General features: G+C 40.5%; 1 protein-coding gene across 4 annotated transcripts in view; it reads right to left on the minus strand.

Annotated features, from left to right (window-relative positions):
- The window catches only part of LOC148880646 (pleckstrin homology (PH) domain-containing protein), a 172,320-nt gene that overhangs the window by 75,300 nt on the left and 75,732 nt on the right, over positions 1–21,288 (minus strand). For all 4 annotated transcript variants that reach the window (XR_016104620.1, XM_088962621.1, XM_088962620.1 and 1 more), the window contains 3 exons: positions 18,295–18,951; positions 18,011–18,202; positions 10,705–10,808 (listed from right to left, as the gene is read on the minus strand). Coding sequence is in view for 3 of the 4 variants with exons in the window: in XM_088962621.1 (XP_088818747.1) it covers positions 10,705–10,808; positions 18,011–18,202; positions 18,295–18,951 (953 nt within the window). In the remaining variant the exon portion in view is untranslated. The remainder of the gene's footprint in view (positions 1–10,704; positions 10,809–18,010; positions 18,203–18,294; positions 18,952–21,288) is intronic.

A 21,288-nucleotide genomic window follows, 5' to 3' on the forward strand; every position in this document is an offset into this window, starting at 1 on the left:
CTGAATGGTGACTTACATGAGAAAGTCTACATGTGCATTCCCCCAGGGATGTATGGGAAAGATATGCAAGGAAAGGTATGCAGATTGAAGAAATCTCTTTATGGTCTCAAACAATCTCCTAGAGCCTTGTTTGAGTGATTTAGAGCTGCACTTGTTAAATTCGGCTATGTTCAGACACAGTCGGATCATACTCTGTTTGTGAAGAAAAGTATATCTTTGGCAGTGTATCTCATTGTGTATGTTGATGACATTATAGTGACTGGTGATGATGCCTCAGGCATTCTGGCTCTTAAGTCTTTCCTCCATACAGAATTTGAGATTAAGGGTCTGGGGGAGTTGAGATACTTCCTTGGCATAGAAGTTGCCAGATCCAAAGATGGGATCCTTATTTCCCAAAGGAAATATGTTCTTGATTTATTGTCTGAAACTAGAAAATTGGGTGCAAGACCAACTGCAACTCCCATTGATATGAGTCACAAACTTTGAACTACAGATGGAACTCTGTTGGAAGACAAAGGGGTTTTTCAGAGACTTCTTGGGAAGCTCTTGTACCTGTGCATGACTAGACCAGATATTGCGTATGCTGTCAGTTGCATTAGCCAATTCATGCATGCTCCTAGAGATACTCATATGGCAACAGCAGAACGGATTTTGTGCTATCTAAAAGGCTCTCCAGGGAAAGGAATCCTATTTACCAAGCATGACCACTTGAAACTTGAAGCCTATACTGATGCTGATTGGGCTGGAAATATGGATGACAGAAGATCTACTTCAGGATATTGCAGTCTGGTGGCTAGTAATGTTGTCTCTTGGAGGAGTAAGAAACAACCTGTTGTGGCCAGATCTTCTATAGAAGCAGAGTATAGGGCCATGGTACATGGGGTCTCGGAATTATTGTGGCTAAGGTCCTTATTGGAAGAACTTGGGATTGATCATGACAGACCCATGATGTTGTACTATGATAATCAGGCTGCCATCAGCATTGCTCACAACCCAGTACAACATGATCGAACCAAACATATTGAAGTTGATAGACATTTTATCAGAGAAAGAGTCTCCTCTGGAGAAGTGTGCCTTCCATTCGTTACCTCTGAAGGCCAATTGGCAGACTTTCTCACCAAAGGCATCTCCAAGCCAAGACTTCATCATGACACTAGCAAGCTAGGCATGATTGACATCTATGCTCAACTTGAGGGGGAGTGTAGAGAAGATGGACCAAATGGCCCATAGGCTGTTACTGTATGTTATCTTTATGTTCTTCTCTGTAATGGGCCTTATTCTGGGCCCATACTCTTTTATGTTCCTCTTTTTGTAATTTCTTGTCCAACTAAGGACCTCTCTTGTAATTACTAAAAGATTAACTTAATAAAAGTGTATTAGAGAGTTAGAGGGAGGTTATGTTCGAATCTCTCATCCTCTAACTCTTCTTGCCGCAGCTCGCTCTTCTTCTCTAATCTTCTCTTGCTAGTTTTCTTTGTTTCAAACACTGTCCCTACTTCTGGGACTGTTTTTCAACTTTTACCAATTGCAAGCTGAATCCTCAACCTGTAAACAGGGAAATCGTAGTTTGTCTACCTATTATTCAGCCCTTACTTCCGTATGGAAAGAATTGGATCACTATCAGGCTATAGAGTGGAAACATGATGATGATGCTAAGGCCTACAGGAAGCTGGTTTCTCAGCAGCGTGTGTTTGCCTTCTTGTTGGGATTGAACCCTGTCTATGAACCCTTGAGAGTTCAGATCTTAGGAAGTAAAGAGTTGTCGTCGGTTCACGACGTATATGACCTTATTCAATTTGAAGAAAGTAAGCAGAGTGTGATGGTTACAACCGAGGGGGAGCAACAAGTTGCATTGGCTGCAATGAGTAATAACATGGGGAAGAAAAGTGACACCGAGAAGGCAGATGATAAAGACAAGTAGTTTTGTACTCACTGTCGGCGCTCACGACATACACGTGACACATGTTGGGACATTCACGAGAAACCCAAGTGGGCAGTGAAGCCAAGAAGAGGGTAAAGGGCAAGGTCAGAAGAAGACGAACACAACACATAATGCAGCACATGTGAAAACCCAAGATACTCAGGTTGCTGGTACTACCTGGGACCACCTTACTAATTCTGACCCCAAGGAAGATATCATGAATTCCTTTAGAGACCACTGGGAGTCATATGGTAGGGCTTTGCAACAGATGGATAGTTCAGTCACTAGTACTCCTACTTCATTTGCATCTACATCAGGTAATGCGGCTTCTGCATTCCATGTCAGTACTACCACTGGTTCCCCTTGGATCACTGACTCAAGGGCCTCTAACCACATGACCGGTAAGCCGAACTTGTTTCAGACTTATAGCCTTTTGTCAGGAAGGGATAAAGTGAGACTTGCAGATGGATCATTCTCCTCCATTGCAGGCCAAGGATCAATATCTCTTCCCCATGGCCTTAACCTGAATTGTGTATTGCATGTCCCTCAATTTCCTATAAATTTTCTTTCAATCAATAGTATCACAAACTATTTAAACTGTAATGTAACCTTTTTTCCTGGTTCATGTGTTTTTTAGGATCTAACTTCTAAGAGGACAATTGGTAGAGGGAGGCCAGTGGATGGTCTCTACATTCTCGACAACAAAGCAGGTCTCTCGATGTCATCCTCAAATTCATATAGTCAATCAAATAAGAGTCAAATTTTTTGTGGCATAGTCGGTTAGGTCATGTTTCTTTTGAAATAGTAAAGTCTTCATTTCCAATTTTATTTAAGTCATGTTTAGTGTCAGAGTTCCAGTGTCAAATGTGTTAGTTGAGCAAACAATGTAGAACAACTTTTCACTCAAATAATAAAAGATCAAGTGTTCATTTTCATGTTGTGTATTCTGATGTATGGGGGCCTACTACTATAATCTCTGAGGGCGGATATAAGTACTTGATCACATTGATCGATGACTTCTCTTGCTATACATAGGTATTCCCTATGCATAGTAGAGACGAAGTTCCAAAGATTGTGAAAGACTTCCAGAGGTTGGCATTTATGCAATTCCATGTTGAAATACAGATCTTCCAATTAGACAATGCAAAAGAATATTTCCATGGTGAGCTCAATGAGATCTTTGCCTCCCACTGCCTTGAGGTAGCTCGCGGGATGATGTTACACATGAATGTTCCAAAAAGGTTTTGGATGGATGCTATACTTGTAGCTGCTTATGTCATCAATCGCATGCCCTCCAAAGTGTTGAACTACATGGCCCCTCATCAGTTTTTGTTCCCTTAGTCCCCTTTATTTTCCATTCCCATGAGAGTTTTTGGTTGTTGTGCCTTTGTCCATGATTTGTCTCCGTCTCGAGGTAAGTTAGACCCTTGGTCCATTCCTTGTATCTTTTTGGGGTATCCCTCCTCTCAAAAGGGGTATTGGTGCTTTGATCCCGTTAGTCATAAGTTTTTTGTGTCTATGGATGTGTCCTTTGAGTATGAACCGTTCTTCCCTGCTTCTCCTCAAGGGGAGAGTAGTAGTGTGGAAGAGGAGAAGCATGTTCAGGTCCACCAAGTCTCTCTTCGTTCTATTCCGGTCCTTGCTCCCTTTAGTGTCTTCCAACGTACACGCCATAGAGATCAACAATGTGATAGAGATGTGGAGCAGCCAAACATTGAGCAACTGACACTGTTAGACTCCCAGGAGGTAAGTCCAAACCCTATTGCATCTACTGATACTCCTACTCCTACTATGGATGACCTTTTGACATTCCTATTGCTCAAAGAAAGGGAGTCAGATCATTGACTACCAAACACCCCATTACCTAGTATGTCTCCTATGATCACATTTCCCCGGTTGAAATCAACTACCAGCAGTTTTGGTTTCCATCAAAGAGAGTGCATCCCCGATCATTCACTTTGTCCGACAAAGGGGCTGATCCTATCACTATGATCACCCACTCAAATGAATTCTCGGACTGTACCAACTTGTTAAAGATTGCTGCATCCTTATTACTCTCCTACTCAATTGTTTCAAGATGATCTATCTCGTGCCATAGGGATTTTAGAGTACAGTAATAAATTGATACGGGTCTCTCCCCCTGCTTCATATTGTTTCTTCAATTTTCAAATCATAAGCCATAGCCACATCAAATGGCTAGGAATAAGTCTCTTTCATATTGTCCCAAATATCCTTGACTGTCTTTATCCAAAGGTAATTTCTGCTAATATGGGGCTGCATCGAGTTGCACAACCATGTCATTACAAGATAATTTTCTTGAACCCAATTGGCATAGGAAGGGCCATCCTTGGTTGGTTCTTTTAGTGTCTCCAGTCACATAGCCTAACTTTCCCCTTCCTCCAATTGCCATCATGGCAGATTGAGCCCACTCCAAACAGTTAGAACCATCAAACCTGATTGTGGTAATCTGAAAAGGGTTGTTATCAGTCATACTAACAGCCCTTTCAGAACCCTCTCCAGCAGGTTTCTGTTCACCCCCAAAGAACACCATGCTGAGTCCAACACAAAGAAGTACGAGAACACACTCAGCTCCCTTTTGAATAAAAAAATGAGAGAATAGAGGAGAAGCAACTACCTGCTCCAGAAATTTTCAGAAAATAATAGCCGCCAGTAAACTGCAAAAAGTATCCGAACCCCTCAAAGGTTTCAGAAAAACCTACTTTCAGTTATAAAATTCTGGAGAATTAAAAAACTACCCAGAAATTTCTGGGCGGCACCTTCAATCTGAGATTTAAACCCTAAATCTCACTTCAAAAAAAGTTTTCACTGATACTTCCTGACTGCTGGGCAAACTCCAAGAACAGAAACGTCCTGGGCAAGGCTTCAAACTCCACCAATCTCCAAGAATCAGGCCACGAACAGAACTAAAACTCCAGCCCTATTAAAATCTCATGTAGCCGGCTGGGAAGAGCCTACGTGAGATTAACGAGCAGACTCAAACCTGCTCTGATACCAACTTGAAGTTACTGCTGTTAGCAGAACATCTAGGTAGAAGAAAAAACAGAAATCAATAGGAAGAGGAAGAGAGAAGAAGAGAAAAAGGAGGTAGAAGAAGAGAAAGGAGAATAGAGCAAGAGCAAGAGAGGAATGGGCGAAAATCACTTACTGCCGCCCAAGGCAGTGTTATTTATATGTTTAACATAACATTATGTAAAAGGACAAAAATGCCCTGCAACCTATAACAGTACAAGAAAGCAAGCATAAATAAGAAATAAAAGAATAAAAAGACTGAACCTATGGGATCACACATAAAGAATATCAGGTCTGGTCCACTGTACCACTACAATCACCTATTGGAGTTTTTTTTTTTTTTTGAATAAGAAGCATATTCACATTTAAATCACAACTTGTATATTAAATAAAACCTAATAAAATAATAATATAACAAAAATGTATACAGTGGGTACTATTACAAAAATTTTTAGAGCCGAGAATTTACTCTAAGTGGAGAAAAAATCCATCTTGAAATAATCTATTCATTACCAAAGCATCCTTTCTCGTATCTAGCATTTGATGAATCTGAAATCTGAAAAGCAAAAGAAGCTCTTTTTAACCATCTAAAGCCTAAAAAAGCAAAAAATATGCTTTTTTGTTTTCCAAAACCTCTATCATATTAAAAAGGAGGGCATTTTAGTCATTATGAGCCATTTAAAACACATCTGAAACCATTCTATGCTTGAGCCACCGCTGCTTACAAATCTGACCTTTTATTAATTTTCAGAGATTTAGTTCAGATGTTAGTTAACACAAACAGGACCCAACCTCTGAAAAGAAAGTTTTTTCAGATTTCAAACCTGATTCAGAGCAATCAAATACCACCTTATACCTCCAAGAACGGAGACTTACACTTGGTTGGCTTCTTTGGATAGCATACTCAAAATCACATCAAAATAAAAGGAATGCAGCTGGCTAGCAGGTCTGTTCCTTGTGAATCAAAAGTGAAAGCTGAAATGCTGTAGCCAAAGCAGTAGAAGAGAGGAGAAGACAAAGAGATGCTGAGAATGTCGAACTGAATGACCCAGTCGATAGTACTATTATTTATATTAGAGTACAGTACAATGTTACAGGAAATGAATGGAATGCGCCTGATTAGTAATGGGACACCCAGACAACTTAAAACAGTAAACAAACTTAGGCCCATTAACACACGCCCAGTACATAACAACTTAAACTCAAATACAGGCTAATAAGAACTCTTATCAGCCGAACCATCAATACATAAAAACCTTCAACCTAACAAAAAGAAGAGGTTGTGTTTCATCTTAACTACAGATGCAGTTTCTCACAATTCATGTGGAGTTTCTTCTTCCATCTTTTTGACATAATGATGTGGGCTCCAAGTTCATCTAAAGAGATCTTTACTTGCTGGCCACCAGTACAAGGAAGTAAGAAGGCTAAAATTTTCTGTAGTTGCATTCCTTTTGCTGTTTGCTGGGAACTTTAGATAGAAAAAAACAGAAGAATATTCTAAGGAAAAGCAAATAATAGGATGAAGGCATGCTTGAGGGTTGGCTCAAAGTTGCTGGACTAGGTGCTAAAACTTACAGAATTCAGAGGCATCCCAAGAGAATCATTTGGAGTTAACTTTTGGGTATCACTAGAATTGGGTGGGAAATGTAGGAATATCATTTATTATAATAATTTAATGTACAAGTATAAGTTTGGTTGCACTTTTACTTTTGTTTCTGTGACATCTCATCACCATTTTAAAGTTTTTAAAGTAACTCCTAATGTACTTTCTTCTATTAATAATTTTTCTTTTTTATTTACTACCAAAAAGACATTTCTACCCAAACAAACACTTCAAGCCTTGTTTGATATCCTTGACTGTTGAGTTGTCCTATTGTAACAAGTGTTCTCTTCGCTGCGCCTTCAAGTGCCAATCACCATGCCTACAGCCGCCACTCCAGCGTCCAAGTGTGTGCCATGGGTCATCTACGCATGTACTTTTGTATGGGGGATTTCCAATGGCACTATTGTAATATTGTAGTATTCTTTTTCACCTTTTTTATGTTTCTTATTGTCACTCCCCCAAAAGCTTAACGTACTCTTTGAGGGGAGGTAGGTAGTCGAGTGAGTTCATAAGCATGTAAAGGTTAAGCACGAGATCCCCTCGACACTGTATTGTGTGCTTGTGCTTGCCACTGATTAATGCAATACAAATAGCCTTTTGCTAATTCGCGTTCCATCTTGTTGCCTTTTTGTGTGTGTTTGCTTTGTTGCGTAGGCTTACTCGCCCCTTTCGAGTGCCGCACGGGGCCATAACAATTATCCCCGTGATAGTTGGTATCAGAGCAGGAGCTCCTCTTAAGCCATTCGGCCCACGACGTGAGTGATAGCATGAAGCATAACAAGGACATCGTGGTGGAGATCGAGCATGGACTCTCCACAACACATGAGGCCAATGATGTGCCCGCCGATGACATCGGCAAGGACAAGGAACCGAAGCCCAGCAAACGTGAGAAATCTTCCAACAAGCATGCAGTCGTTGAGTTGCACATGCTTCGTTGTGAAGCCACCGTAGGTGAGATGCGAGACTCGATAGATGAGCTGCATCAAAACATGGAAGCCATGGACAACACACTGGTCGAGATTGAAGGTCGCTTGAGTGGAGTCGTGGACGAGGTCCGAGACATAATCAATGGCACGCTCAAGCACATTTGCAGCACTGCGCGCCAACAAGAAGCAAGCTCCTCCAACTCGCAGGTCCAAGACAGGCTTGATAGTTTTCAAGCCCAACTCGATGAGATGAAGAACGAGTGGGCAACGTGGAGAAGAAGCACTTCCACATCAATGGCCATCCAGGCCTAGCTAGATGAGATGAAAGCGGAGTGGGCCTCAATGAAGTCCGCCGCATGTTCCTCCTCCGACACCCAAGCTCAATTAGAGGAGCTTAAAGCAGAATGTGCAATCCTGAAGCGGGCCATCGCTAATCCAACCAGCACTTCCTTTACACATACTCCCTCCCACATCAAGATTAGGGAGCCAACCCCATATTCGGGAACCCGCAATGCAAGAGAGCTTGACAACTTTCTGTGGCAAATGGAACAGTACCTCGCCGCCGCCAATGTGACTGATGAAATGACTCAGGTATGTACCGCTACTATGTATTTGACTGATGTCACTATGTTGTGGTGGCACAGAAGGTGTGTTGATATAGAATGTGGTACGTGTGTTATCCGTACCTGGACTGACTTTAAAAGAGAGCTGAAGAGACAATTCTACCTAAAGAATGTGGAATACCTCGCTCGTCGCAAGATGAAGACTCTCAAGCACGACGACTCCCTCCATGACTATGTCAAAGAGTTTTCAGCCCTCACTTTAGAAGTCACTGATATGTCAGACAAGGACTTATTGTTCAACTTCATGGATGGTCTAAAGCCCTGGGCCGAGATCGAGCTCCAATGACGCAATGTTCAGGACCTTGCCTCCGCCATGGCCGTGGCCGAACAACTTAGTGAACAAAGATTGTCGGATGACGAAGGAAGCGGACCAGCCAGCCCGCGTACCACACATTTGAGTGGGGGAGATAGACAACCCAGTCCCCCAAAAGAGAAGCCACCCTTCAACCACAAACCAGTCGAGCACCACAAGGGGAAGCACCCACAAGGAAGTCAAAGCTACTACAACAACAGATATCAAGGGAGACCTAGCCGTCCTCCCATTTGCTACATTTGTGGGGAGGAGAACTTCACCAGGAATTGCCCAAAGCGAGCAAAGCTGAATGCCCTCATTGCCAAGCTAAGTGATGATGAGTAGGGGAACAGAGTACCCAAGTGCCAAGAGTGGGCGCCCTCCAACTTTTCAATGCCATGAAGAAGAAAGGGGCTACCTCTAAACAGCCCTCCTCAGTCAAAAGAGGACTGAGGTATGTTGATGTAACCATTGGCGGGAGGCCAACCAGGGCCCTAGTTGACACAGGGGCCACTCACAACTTCATATCCATTGCAGAGGCCAAGAGACTAAACTTGGCCATTTCCAAAGAGCCTGGCTGGCTCAAAGCAGTTAACACAGGTGCCAAACCTATTGAAGGCATGGCCCGCCGAGTAAGACTACAACTCGGTACCTGGGATGGAGAGATTGACCTCTCTGTCGTCCACATAGATGATTTCAATATTGTCCTTGGAATGGACTTCATGATACAGGCCAAAGCTGCACCGACGCCTCACCTCGACACCCTGATGATCTTGGACGAGCAGTCACCTTGCATGGTTAACATGATCGGCACCGCCAACACCAAGAAGAAGCACGTCTCTGCCTTACAACTCCAACACCACCCTTCACCATTGTTGGCCGAGAGATCTACAACTACCACCAATGCAACAGGAAGTGGTCGCAGCAACTCTGGGAAGAAGTCAGTGTCAATGCCAGTGCCGCCACAACAACAGCAGTGGAAGCCACCGTTGCAGCCGAAGCCGCACACACCCACAACTAGTGGGCCCAACAGAAGACCCAAGGCCGCATCAAACTTTGCCCACGCCTACTACCACAACCACCGGGGAGAACGAGTGCCACCCAAGCCATCTAGGGACCTCATTCACATCATCCCTCAAGATAAATTCTGTAGTAGCCTTGTGAGTCACCCTTGGGGAAAAATGCATGGGAACCAATGCCCTAACAATCCAAAATACCATTTTGACCCAGCCTTGGCCACCAACTTTCCTACCACCATTAGGAACAAGTCAAAATCCTACCTTGAAGCAGCCAAGCAGGGACATAACTTAGGGACTGGCCATAGGTTTTCCCACCATCAAGAACATCCATTAGCAATCTACCCGACCTACTATCAGGGCCTTGGAAGAAACCCGGTTCGTAGAGCAGTCGAAGAGCCTTCTTTCACCAACAACAAGTTCAAGCCTCAAACAGAAGATAGTCTTCGAGGACGAAGACTAAATTGAGTGGGGGAGACTGTAACAAGTGTTCTCTTCGCCGCGCCTTCAAGTGCCAATCACCATGCCTACAGCCGCCACTCCAACGTCCAAGTGTGTGCCATGGGTGGTCTATTCATGTAATTTTGTATGGGGGATTTCCAATGGCACTATTGTAATATTGTAGTATTCTTTTTCACCTTTTTGATGTTTCTTATTGTCACTCCCCCAAAAGCTTAACGTACTCTTTGAGGGGAGGTAGGTAGTCGAGTGAGTTCATAAGCGTGTAAAGGTTAAGCACGAGATCCCCTCGACACTGTATTGTGTGCTTGTGCTTGCCACTGATTAATGCAATACAAATAGCCTTTTGCTAATTCGCGTTCCATCTTGTTGCCTTTTTGTGTGTGTTTGCTTTGTTGCATAGGCTTACTCGCCCCTTTCGAGTGCCGCACGGGGCCATAACAATTATCCCCGTGAAACTATGCCACCAGATTAGGAACATGTAACAAGTTTGTACTCTTAATTGTCTTACATTACAACCAACTAGTTAATCAAAATATTTGGTATACCCTTGATTGATTCATCAATCAGTTGGCAATTAGTAAAGTTCTTGAATAACAATGTTCTTGACTTATCCCCACAAACTTAAATAAATAAATAAATGTAAGTGTCGAATAGATAAATTGGCTCTTTAAAAAAACTATGTAAATCAAAAATATGCAATTATATCAAGCAAATGAAGCAATAAAGGCATGAAGTAAAATCAATTAAAGAGAAAATGACCTGCAGCAAACAAGGTAACACTAAGACATCATGATTTTCATCGAAGGCAAACACAATTAAAGAGAAAATGACCTGCAGAATGCATCCAACTGTGCATGTAGAAGTTTGTTTGAGAGTGTTAATGATTCACTAACATCTTTTGATGTGTCATAAAATGTAAGTTCTGGACCAATAGCCTGCATAGAAGTTTGCCATTGCGACTGTTAAACAAGAAATGACCGTAATACTACAACAAATATAAAATAACTATGAATCAAAACATCATTGCACCAACTTCTCCCATAAGGGCATCATATCCTGGCTCCTTGGATTCAAAACTCCAGAAGTTGCTATAAATTTTACAGAAAAGTACGGATTTGCCCAATGCAGATTTCTGATTTACACTGCAGGGCTATAAACATTCAAATGGACTGATACCCACACTCTATGCACCCACGCCCGCCCGTGAATTGGCATCAATTCCGAGCTGGCACCAACCCCGACTGTACATTGAACCTACAAATTCTGACACTGGGGATATCGGTCATTCTCCCTAAATTTTATTTAAAACAAAGAAGGCAAAAAGAAAGGTAGAAACATATGTCTAGTTTAATTTAAAGCCTTTGCATTTCTTCCAAATACCCAATATCATTTCTTCAACAAAACAGGACTGTCTTAGATATTACACCCTTCTACAAATGCCCTTTGCTCCTTTGAGATGAGTTGAGAAAAAAATTTTCCCATTCTGTTGCTTAAGAGTTTCTGTAAAAATTTTAAACAATTGCAAAGACTGATCGGTGTTAACTCATTTGAGGTCTCGGGATTACTCACGTTTGGTATCACAACAATTGGTGATGTTGTAATAGATTTCCTTCAAAATGAAGATCCAACCTGCCTTCCTGTACAATCTACTTGTATGTTCTTTACCACATAGAGAGCCCCTTCTTAATTCGGTTTCTGAATAAGTGATAAATTATTTGGAAGACTCTAGTGGATCCTTGTTATCTTGATGAAGCAGAAACTAAAAATTAAAGAATCTTCCAAGATCAAGCCCATGGTGGTGCACAAAACCCTAATTGTGACACAAAACTGCATACCCATTATGCAGATTCAATTTGATGAAGCAGATCCTCAGAAATTTGATCTCAACTGCAACCACGCAAGTGTTTGGTCTCCAAGATTGATCCACAGGAAGCAGCAACAGTCAAAGTTCCCAATTCTCTATGTAGATCATGATCCAATAGAAGAGGAGAGGGAGAAAGAGGGTTGGGTGGCTCCAAGATTGTGCTAGCAATCTTTTGGTAGCTAGGGTTTAGCAGGTAGAGTGTATTTTTTAACCATAGGGAAGCCCCCTTCTATATCTTATGTAGTTTTCATTCCTTTTCTAGTTAGGAAAGGATTTATCCAATAAATCTTCCTAACTACAATCAGGTCCCGAATTATTACAATTAGGTCCCTCTACTAAGAACCCTCTTAGTGAGCACACCCTCCTCCATACTTTGTCTGCATTTTGTCCCTTAATGTGTGTGACCTCTTAGGATCAACACTATCAGGCAGTGGCAAATGACGCCAAACTCCTTTGAGATAGATACCCTTCTAGCTGAATTGAACTAAAACTCTTCTATTTCTCCCTTGAATGTGAATAATCAACCATTATTCACAAGGGTTCCACAAACCATTAGTGACACCTAGTCGTATGTCACGGCTACCCTAAAAGCTTGAATTTAGCAGTTTGAACCTTTGCATCTCCAGTTTCCGTACAGTCGAATCCTTCTAACATACAATGTCTTGAGAGAGAAAAGGGTCATGGTGAATAAGATGAACCCTAATGGCTCATTCATATGTCCCACTTAATTGATGATGACTCATATGGTGATAGTTGGAACTCTTTTCCTATGCCATCTTGCCTTGGCCAAGGTCTAAGTCTCATCAACTTCAATCACATAGGACATTCTCTGTCCTCATAGAGAGTGACAGACTTCTGCGCCATTCATTCACATACCTCCATGTATGAGAAACTATACCCAATATGTGCATACTTAAATCCCTTGGTTAGGACATTAGTATTTGCACCATCAAACCATAATGCCCCATGCACAACATATCCATGATGCCTTAGTTTTGAGGATTATCTGTATGACTAGGAGATAGAACAATTATTGACCAATGACTCCATGTAACTATTCTATTATAGATCATGTTTAGTGAACCTATAAACATGCACCCGCAAATTTTCTTTAGTGTATCTACACAAGTGACTTCAGATTCATTACCCCATAAGGAAAGCATAATATGTGCTAGTCTATCTGGACTATTGAAGCCCTCTTGATAGTCCTATGACCAGGAACCATTTTAGGATCTTTGTGTCAGTTAAAACATATCTCAAAAGTTCTAACATGCTTAGGAATATGTTTGCTTAACAAAGAAACTGCGTGCTATTCATATGAAACTAAAGGTTGCAAATATGAATGACATAAATGCCATAAATGTGAATGGTACAAAATTGGCCCTCTACAATGTCACACAATTGGTTTTAGGACATACAACTAACACTAGCATTCTTCTCTTCCTCTTTACCTGAAAAGAAGAGTTTTTTTTTCTTTTCAGTTATCCCTTGTTCTCATCTGGATTCCTTCTTGGTTCAACTTGTAAACCTTTTTCTTCTACTTCTTAGTTGTCTAGGATTGCCCTCCAATCCCTCCTAAAATTGTCTAGATTGCTAGACTCTGCTTCTCCAAGTCATTGAACCCTCATCTCTCCATGCTTCTAGCAAACCCTGTACAAATTCACTCCTTTCATTCCGTCAAAGGATTTTTTTTTTTTCAGGATGATCTTCCTCCCACCTCAAAACTGCACAACATCATCCATTCTGATCTACTTTGTCTTAGGCTGCATTTGGCATTCCTTATTTTAAGGACTTATCTTTCCCTTTTACTGTTAAAATGCCTCTATGAACATTGAGGTTTTAATTGCAGAAAGGAGATAAGTCCTTCAAATAAGGAATGCCAAATGCAGTGTTAATATATAGTTATTGTTGAGAACGTTTACGCAAGGGTGTTTTTAGTCTTTACCTCTTCCCTTTGTACTCTTTTTGTATTTGGGTGCCCAAGTAGAGGGGTCTCTTTGTAATTTCTTGTTTCAAAATATAAAGTGTCTTTTGAGGGTGTGAACAATAACAAAAAAATCACACCACTCGACACATTCCTCTTCTTCTCCTTTCTCTCTTCCTTTCTTTCTTTCTCATACAAACCCTAGATTTACAACACTAGTTTCCAAATTGGTATCAGAGTGGGTAAAGGCACTTGGGAATACCTTTCTTGCTGACTCTCTTTCACAAGATGAACTGCTGATGTCAGATCGCCGCCAGATGACATCAACAATTCGTATAGGTGTCAGTGGCAATACATGAATCATATATGGTTTGATTCGCCCTGATATTAGAAGACTTTTAGTAGATTTTTCAAGCAGAAAATAGCAAAATATCCAGATCTGATGTTCCTGACTCCTCTGATGCAATGGACAGACTCAATAATATAATGCTACAGCTGGAAAAGGGTGGTACATCCTCCTCATCTAGTTCTGGACTTAGTAATCCATCTAGTTCATATGCCAAGATAAGTACTGCACTTGCTTGTTCCACATCTTTTAGTCCTTGGATTGTAGACTCCGGGGCCAATGCCCATATGACTGGTATGCCTTCACCTTTTACCTCATATAAGTTAACCTCAGGGAAGGGCAAGATTATTGTTGCTAATGGATCTCAAACCCCTATTTCGGGTCAGGGTGAAGTCAAACTCACTCATAGCCTTTCTCTTGAATCGGTTCTTCATGTGCTCCAATTACATAAAAGTTTGTTGTTTATTAGTTCTCTTACAAATCCCATAATTGCTCAGTAACATTTTTTCCCACCCATTGTGTTTTTCAAGACCTAAGCACAGGGAAGATGATTGGAAGTGAGCATGTAGCTAATTGAGTCTACCTTTTTGATGGACCTTTAGAGCATGGATTATCGAGCCAGATTGAGTCTTGTTCAAATGAGAAAATGAGTCTTTTGAAATTATGGCATTGTCGTTTTGGTCATATGTATTTCAATTCTATAAAACTTTTGTTTCCAAACTTATTTGACTTAGTGTCAAAGTTGAACTTTGAATGTGAAGTCTGTCATCTGTCAAAACAATGTAGAACCACATATTTTGCGAGTAGTAAAAGAAGTAATGTTGCTTTTCATTTTATTCATACTAATGTTTGGAGCCCATATGCTATCCCTTACATGGGTGGGTATAAATACTTCATCCTCTTCATCGATGACTACAGTTAGTATACATGGCCCTACTTGATGAAAAGTTGAGATGAAGTTCCTATGGTGGTTCAAAACTTCATGAATATGGTAGAGACACAGTTTGAGAAAAGAGTTAAGATAATAAGATCTGACAATGCCAAGGAATACTTTGAACATCATTTGCATAGATTTCATGAAGATTGGGGCATTATTCACCAGAGTTCATGTAGTCATACTCCACAATAAAATGGGGTAGTTGAAAGGAAGAATAGGCATGTGGTTGAAGTTGCTTGAGGTTTATTGTTCCAGACTCGTGTTCCCACCTGTTTCTGGGGTAATGCTTTTGAGACGACTCTGTATCTCATCAACAAACTTCCTTCAAGGACCCTTAATCTTCATTCTCCTAATCAACTTCTCTTTCCTAACAAACCTTTTTCAATCTCCCCCTTAAAATCTTTGGTTGTGTTTGTTTTGTTCGTGATATGAGTCCTCTTCTCGACATACGTTTGATCCTAAATTAGTTAAATGCATCTTACTCAGTTACTCTCTTGTCCAGAAAGGCTATAGATGCTTTGATGCTCTTTTTGGAGTGAGATATGTCTCTAAGGATGTTACCTTTTTGGAGTCCTCTTTTTTCCAGTCATCTCGTCCTTCTCTTCAAGGGGAGAATGCAAGTGAAGATCAGACTCCCTTCTGCCTTCTTGTCCCTGTCTCTTTTGCTCCTCCTTCTCCTCCCTATCTTCCCTGTAACGATGGTATTCCTTCTCCTCCTCCTCCTCCTAGTAAAGGGATGTTGTATTCCAACCACAACCATCTAAAGATTGAGGCTTACAAAGATGCAGATTGGGCAGGGTCCATTGATGATAGAAGATCAACATCTGGTTATTGTGCATTAGTCGGAGGCAATGTGGTTTCATGGAAAAGTAAGAAACAATCTGTGGTTGCTCGTTCTAGTGTTGAGGCAGAATATAGGTCAATGGCTCATGGAGTGTTTAAACTACTTTAGCTGAAGACCTTATTGGCTAAGATTGGCATCCAAGCGGATATCCCAATGACACTATATTGTGACAATCAAACAGTCATAAACATTGCTCACAATCCTGCTCAACATAATCGTACAAAGCATATTGAGGTGGACAGACACTTTATTAGAGAAAAAAACTGCTAGTGGAGAGATTTGCCTTTCTTTTGTAAGATTGGAAGAACAACTAGCCAATCGCCTCACTAAAGGTGTTCACCACCCAAAGTTTGCTAAGAACCTTGCCAAGTTGGGCATGATTGACATATATGCTCAGCTTGCGGGGGAGTGTTGACAAAGATTAGACAAGGGTGTTTTTAGTCTTTACCTCTTCCCTTTGTACTCTTTTTGTATTTAGGCACCCAAGTAGGGGCCTCTTTGTAATTTCTTGTTTCAAAATATAAAGTTCCTTTTGAGGGTGTGAACAGTAATAAAAAGAAAGCACACCACTCGACACATTCCTCTTCTTCTTCTCCTTTCTCTCTTTCTTTCTCATACAAACCTTAGATTTACAACACTAGTTTCCAACTGTTATCATTGTTTCAATAGTCTTCAACACCAGTTCTTTTGTTCACCACCACATCTTCCCCTTATAAATTCTCTTGACCATTTCAATTCTTTAATAGTACACTCTCCCCTTCTTCATGTGAGATGACATTTCATGATTGGCATTATCATCATCTACCTATTGCTGTTTGATCTGTTGTTGAAGGTCTTTAACAGAATCATTGAGATCTTTCTCATCCCCTGATCATCATAGAATGTCTCCTTACCCACATTGCAGTGTCCTTGATCATATGGTCTCCCTCTTCCTCATGATTCTTTGTCTTTCTTGTTCTTTCTGCTACTAATGCTCTTAAACCACAAGTACTCAATAACCTAGAAATTTGCCACTATTACAATCATGCAGAACATTTTCATATTGAATGGATTGTCAAAATCCCTACCTTCCGAGTCTAAATCCTTACTAATAAAATTTCACAAACCAGTGCTGTTTTTCTAAGTAGTTTCATTAACAAGATTATATGGTAGAAGAGGAAAACCCATCTACACCAGCACACACAAGGTTCAAGAGACACCTGAAAGTGAGGCAACCAACAAAAATTCTTGTAAACTCCACCTCCAAATATCTTGGATTCTTCCATGATTTCCTTAAAAGTCGCTCCTATGAATCAAAATGCATCATCAGATGATAACCCTCCTGTACAGGCCTGCCTTGTGGAAATTGCTTAAAGAAATTGACGAGCCACCAAAATTATCTTCCTCTCACAATTCCCTCATCTGGGATCTGACTGAACTTTTTCCTTCTAATGAGCTACTGTAGCACAAGTTTTTTGGCCCTCCCCAAGAGGAAAAAAATCACATTGCTAGAATTCGTAGGTTTTAAGGTTTGTACAACATATCCTAGTGGATCCCTTTAGTCAAAATCAACAATTGATTTTGACTCAAGTTTGACAATATTTCTGGATTAACGGGATCACCTAGAACTCTCCTTGTAAAGCACCTTATCAGCATCCAATTGACCTGGGACTTAAGGGGTTATTAATAGACCCACTGGCCTAAAGGCAATTTTGTTTAAATAAGATGGCTGAAATTCATTTTGCAACTGATTGAATTGGCTATTCATCATGCATAGATTGCACACTTTTAGATATGTTTCTGATCTTGGGCCTTTTGCACTATTTTCCCCTATAGTTTTGATTCCCCCAAATGCAAGTATTACAATATGCATCACATTTCTAACCATTAGTCCAGCTAGGGTGCATTTCAAATATTTGTTGCACTTTAAATCAAAATTTCAACTAATTAATTAAAAGATATGGTCTATTTACTTTTCATTGATTCACACAAGGTGTACTTACCATTAAGGACTTCATCACTGCTTCAAGTTTTTTGCTTCACAGTGCAGTTCATGCACCACAGATTTTGCCCTAACCATATAATGCCCATCCTAAACTATGAAGAAAAGTTCCGACATGTTGCCAAAAAATAACAATATGTTCAAGCTACTTACCACTCAGTAACATATAGAATATGGAAACAAAGTGAGAGAAGGAATTCACCTAAGAGACGTCTACTATGCTTAGAAGTCATAACTTCACCTGTAACTCAATAATAAACTCTGTAGAGTCATCTGCTACAATGCTCTGAGCTGATACACCATTTGTCCTTCCCTCTGAAGAGTTTTCAGAAGAACTATCTTTCCATCTCTCCAAGAATACTTGATCATCCTCAGAAGCTGAATAGCTACTATTGGACCCCAGAACAATACAAGAATCCAAAAACTGCCCATTCTGCAAAAACATTATAGCAGAACATAAATATGATATTCATTTGATGATCATTAAAATTTCTAGATAAAAGCCAGAGAGATACAAAATAATACCTTGATAAAGACATTTTTAAATTGCAATTTTTTTCCATTGCCCACATAAATTAAAGCTGCTGTGCTAGGACTTGAGAGATTGAATCCCCGGTTATCCTGTAAATATAAATTTCCACCTTTCCCATCATATATAAAATGGTCAAATTTTTCATCATCAATAATCAGTGGCCTCCGAGGTGACAGAGAGAAATCAGCAGATGGCTGCCTAAAAGTTGGTTGATTCAAAATAATTGCACTAAGTACATTTAGAGGATTCTCATCCTTTTCATTTGATAGCATACCACGGACTGTTGGAACAAAAAACTCAACAACGGCAAGTAAGAAATCAAGCGCAACAAGCAACTGTGGTCTTTGGACACATACAGAGACATAGGTCCCCAACTGACTAAACTTGGCATCAAGAATAAGCATGGTAGGAATAGGTTTTACATCATCAGATTTTAAGGCATGCTTATCAGAATCAACCACGTTTCTTTTCTTGTCATCACTAGAATATTGAAGAGGACTATACCCAGTAATCTTGGGTCTGTCAATTGCGAGCCTAAATTCTTGCTTAGTTCCCATTCGATCATCAACTACAGTGAAACCCTTAAGTGTTGCTGAAAGAAATCCATCTTCCATTGTATTTGACTTGTAAAGAAGCCATGCACCACTCACCTGCAGAAAGACACGAATGTGAAACATGGAAGTTTGTGACATTTTCACAATAAGTTAAAAAAGAAAGGACACTATGTGATTCAAAAGCTGTATTCTAATCACAAAGTTACAAAATGAGTTGAGCTAGAGACTTTCATAACTTTATAACATCTCATAAAAGCTTTACAGTATTTGTCTACACAAAATGAAAAGCAATCTGATTTATACGTATTGTAGCAGAAGAAAGACAAAGGAAAAGATGCTAAGAGAAACAAGAAGAGAGAAAACTTGGAGAGAAGAGACAATATGGTGTCATCTGTTTCCCCCTTCTTTCATTTATTGTGTCAGTTACAAAGAAGAAAAAATGACAAACATACCCCTGGCCAACACAACACGTGGCTAGACATAATAAAAGATAAAAAATGGAAAACATAACTCCTTAAGCTATGCATATACATCGGTCATGCCCAAATAGCTTACACTAGTAATCAATGTGGACTTGATAAAACCCTTTTTATAATAAAATAATAATTAATTAAACAGAAAAAGAGAACACTAGACAAGGTGAAAAGATATAACCTTGGAAAGAAGAGTTACTATCAAATAGAAAAAAACTTCTACAACACACATAATTCCTTTAAAGAGAAAAACCCATCACAATGACCATGCAATTCAACATAAAAAACAGTGAGAAGACCAACAACTATAAAAACAGCTCAAAATCTGTGTTAGTGTCGAGTATATAGGGGTATTTCTGTCTTTATGCTTATGTTTAAGTTGCTGATGTGTAAGATTATGTTAGATCTAGTGCCCTCACTTAAGTAGGGGCACATGTGTCTTTCCCACAGTATTAGTAATAAAAAACAAATCTGGCCGAATGGGAGAGGTGATTTTTCTCTCATTCGAACCAGAACTTTCTCTCCCTTTCTTCTCTTTTCTTCTTCTCCTTTCTCTCTCTCTCTTTCTCTCTTCCTTCTTATTGACTGTTATCAGCCTAACAGGATTCAAGGGCAGGCCGAATCCTAATATGGTATCGGAGCTAAACTGAGCAAATCGGACCTGCCCAGAATTCTGTTCTCTGCGCACCCAATCTAGGGTTTGCTCTTGGTTTCTTCGCCATCAGTTGGAGATAAGGGAAAGGGCTGAAAAGGAGTGGTCACCCTCTTCCCTTGGAGGTTTCTATGCCTCCAGTTGTTCTGTTCATGGTCAGTTGTTGTGGCTTCTAAGAAGCCCTCCCCTAATCGATGAAGAGAAGAGGGCTGATTCGTGTGGTGCTGTGGGTGTCTTGTGTGGTCTGATTTTCGGGTGATGAGGTAAGAGATTTCTATGCAATTCCTTGTTATGAATCAAATGATAAGTCTGCTTCAGATTGTATGGTGGGATTTCAGATTGTAGTGTGCTAGGGTTTATGCTTTTTTCAGTGTGATTCGAAGGGGGAGTGATCCTCAAACAGTGTGGTGAGTTTTCAGGTAGTCGTGGGGTAGGGTTTGTCGTGTAAAGAATGCAACTTTCAGCAATAATAAGTGCTGAAACCAGTGTGTTCAGTGTGTAGTGTGGTCTAGTGTGCAGTGTGCCGAATTCAGCAATAACAGAATTCAGCAATGGGAGACAGCAGTGATAGCAAGACTAATGTGATGGCCAAATGACCATCAAAATGAATGGAGAAAATTATGTACCCTGAGCTAAATCTGTAAAAGTTTTTCTTAAGGCAAAAAAGAAGGTGAAACACATAAGGGAAGAAAAACCCTCAACTGATTCTCATGAGTATGATGACTGGGAACAAGAAGATGCACAGATTATCACATGGTTATGGAATAGTATGGAACCCAAGATTACTGTAAATTTCATGTTTCTTGACACTACCAAAGAAGTGTGGGACCACGCTAAGAAGTTGTATTCAGGTCAAGACAATACAACCAGAGTCCTTGCCTCTTGTTCCAGCTGTAACCAAGTCCTTGCCTCCGGTGCCACCACCTATTGATTGGCCACCTATCCATTTGGTGTATACACATTGCCCACATGTATCGGCTCCTCCTCCAGCTCCATCATCGTCAACAGATCCGGCAGTTGTCCCCACACCAGCCCCACCCCTAGTATCTGACCTTGATCTTCCCATTGCCTTGCGGAAAGTTAAACATAGTTGTACCCTTCATCCTATTTCTAATTATGTTTCTCTCACTCACCTTTCTGCTTCCCATCACTAGGTTATCTCCTTGTTATCCTCTGTTGTTGGCCCTAAGGATGTCCAGGAAGCCATTGCCTCTCCAGGGTGGCGCCATGCAATGGAAGAAGAACCCTCAGCTCTATCTCATAATCATACATGGGACCTCACCACTCTTCCTCCTGGTAAGCAGGTTG

Source organism: Nelumbo lutea, chromosome 1 (assembly GCF_056320005.1).
Source record: "Nelumbo lutea isolate HS-2025 chromosome 1, American lotus-T2T, whole genome shotgun sequence".
NCBI classification, from domain to species: domain Eukaryota; kingdom Viridiplantae; phylum Streptophyta; class Magnoliopsida; order Proteales; family Nelumbonaceae; genus Nelumbo; species Nelumbo lutea.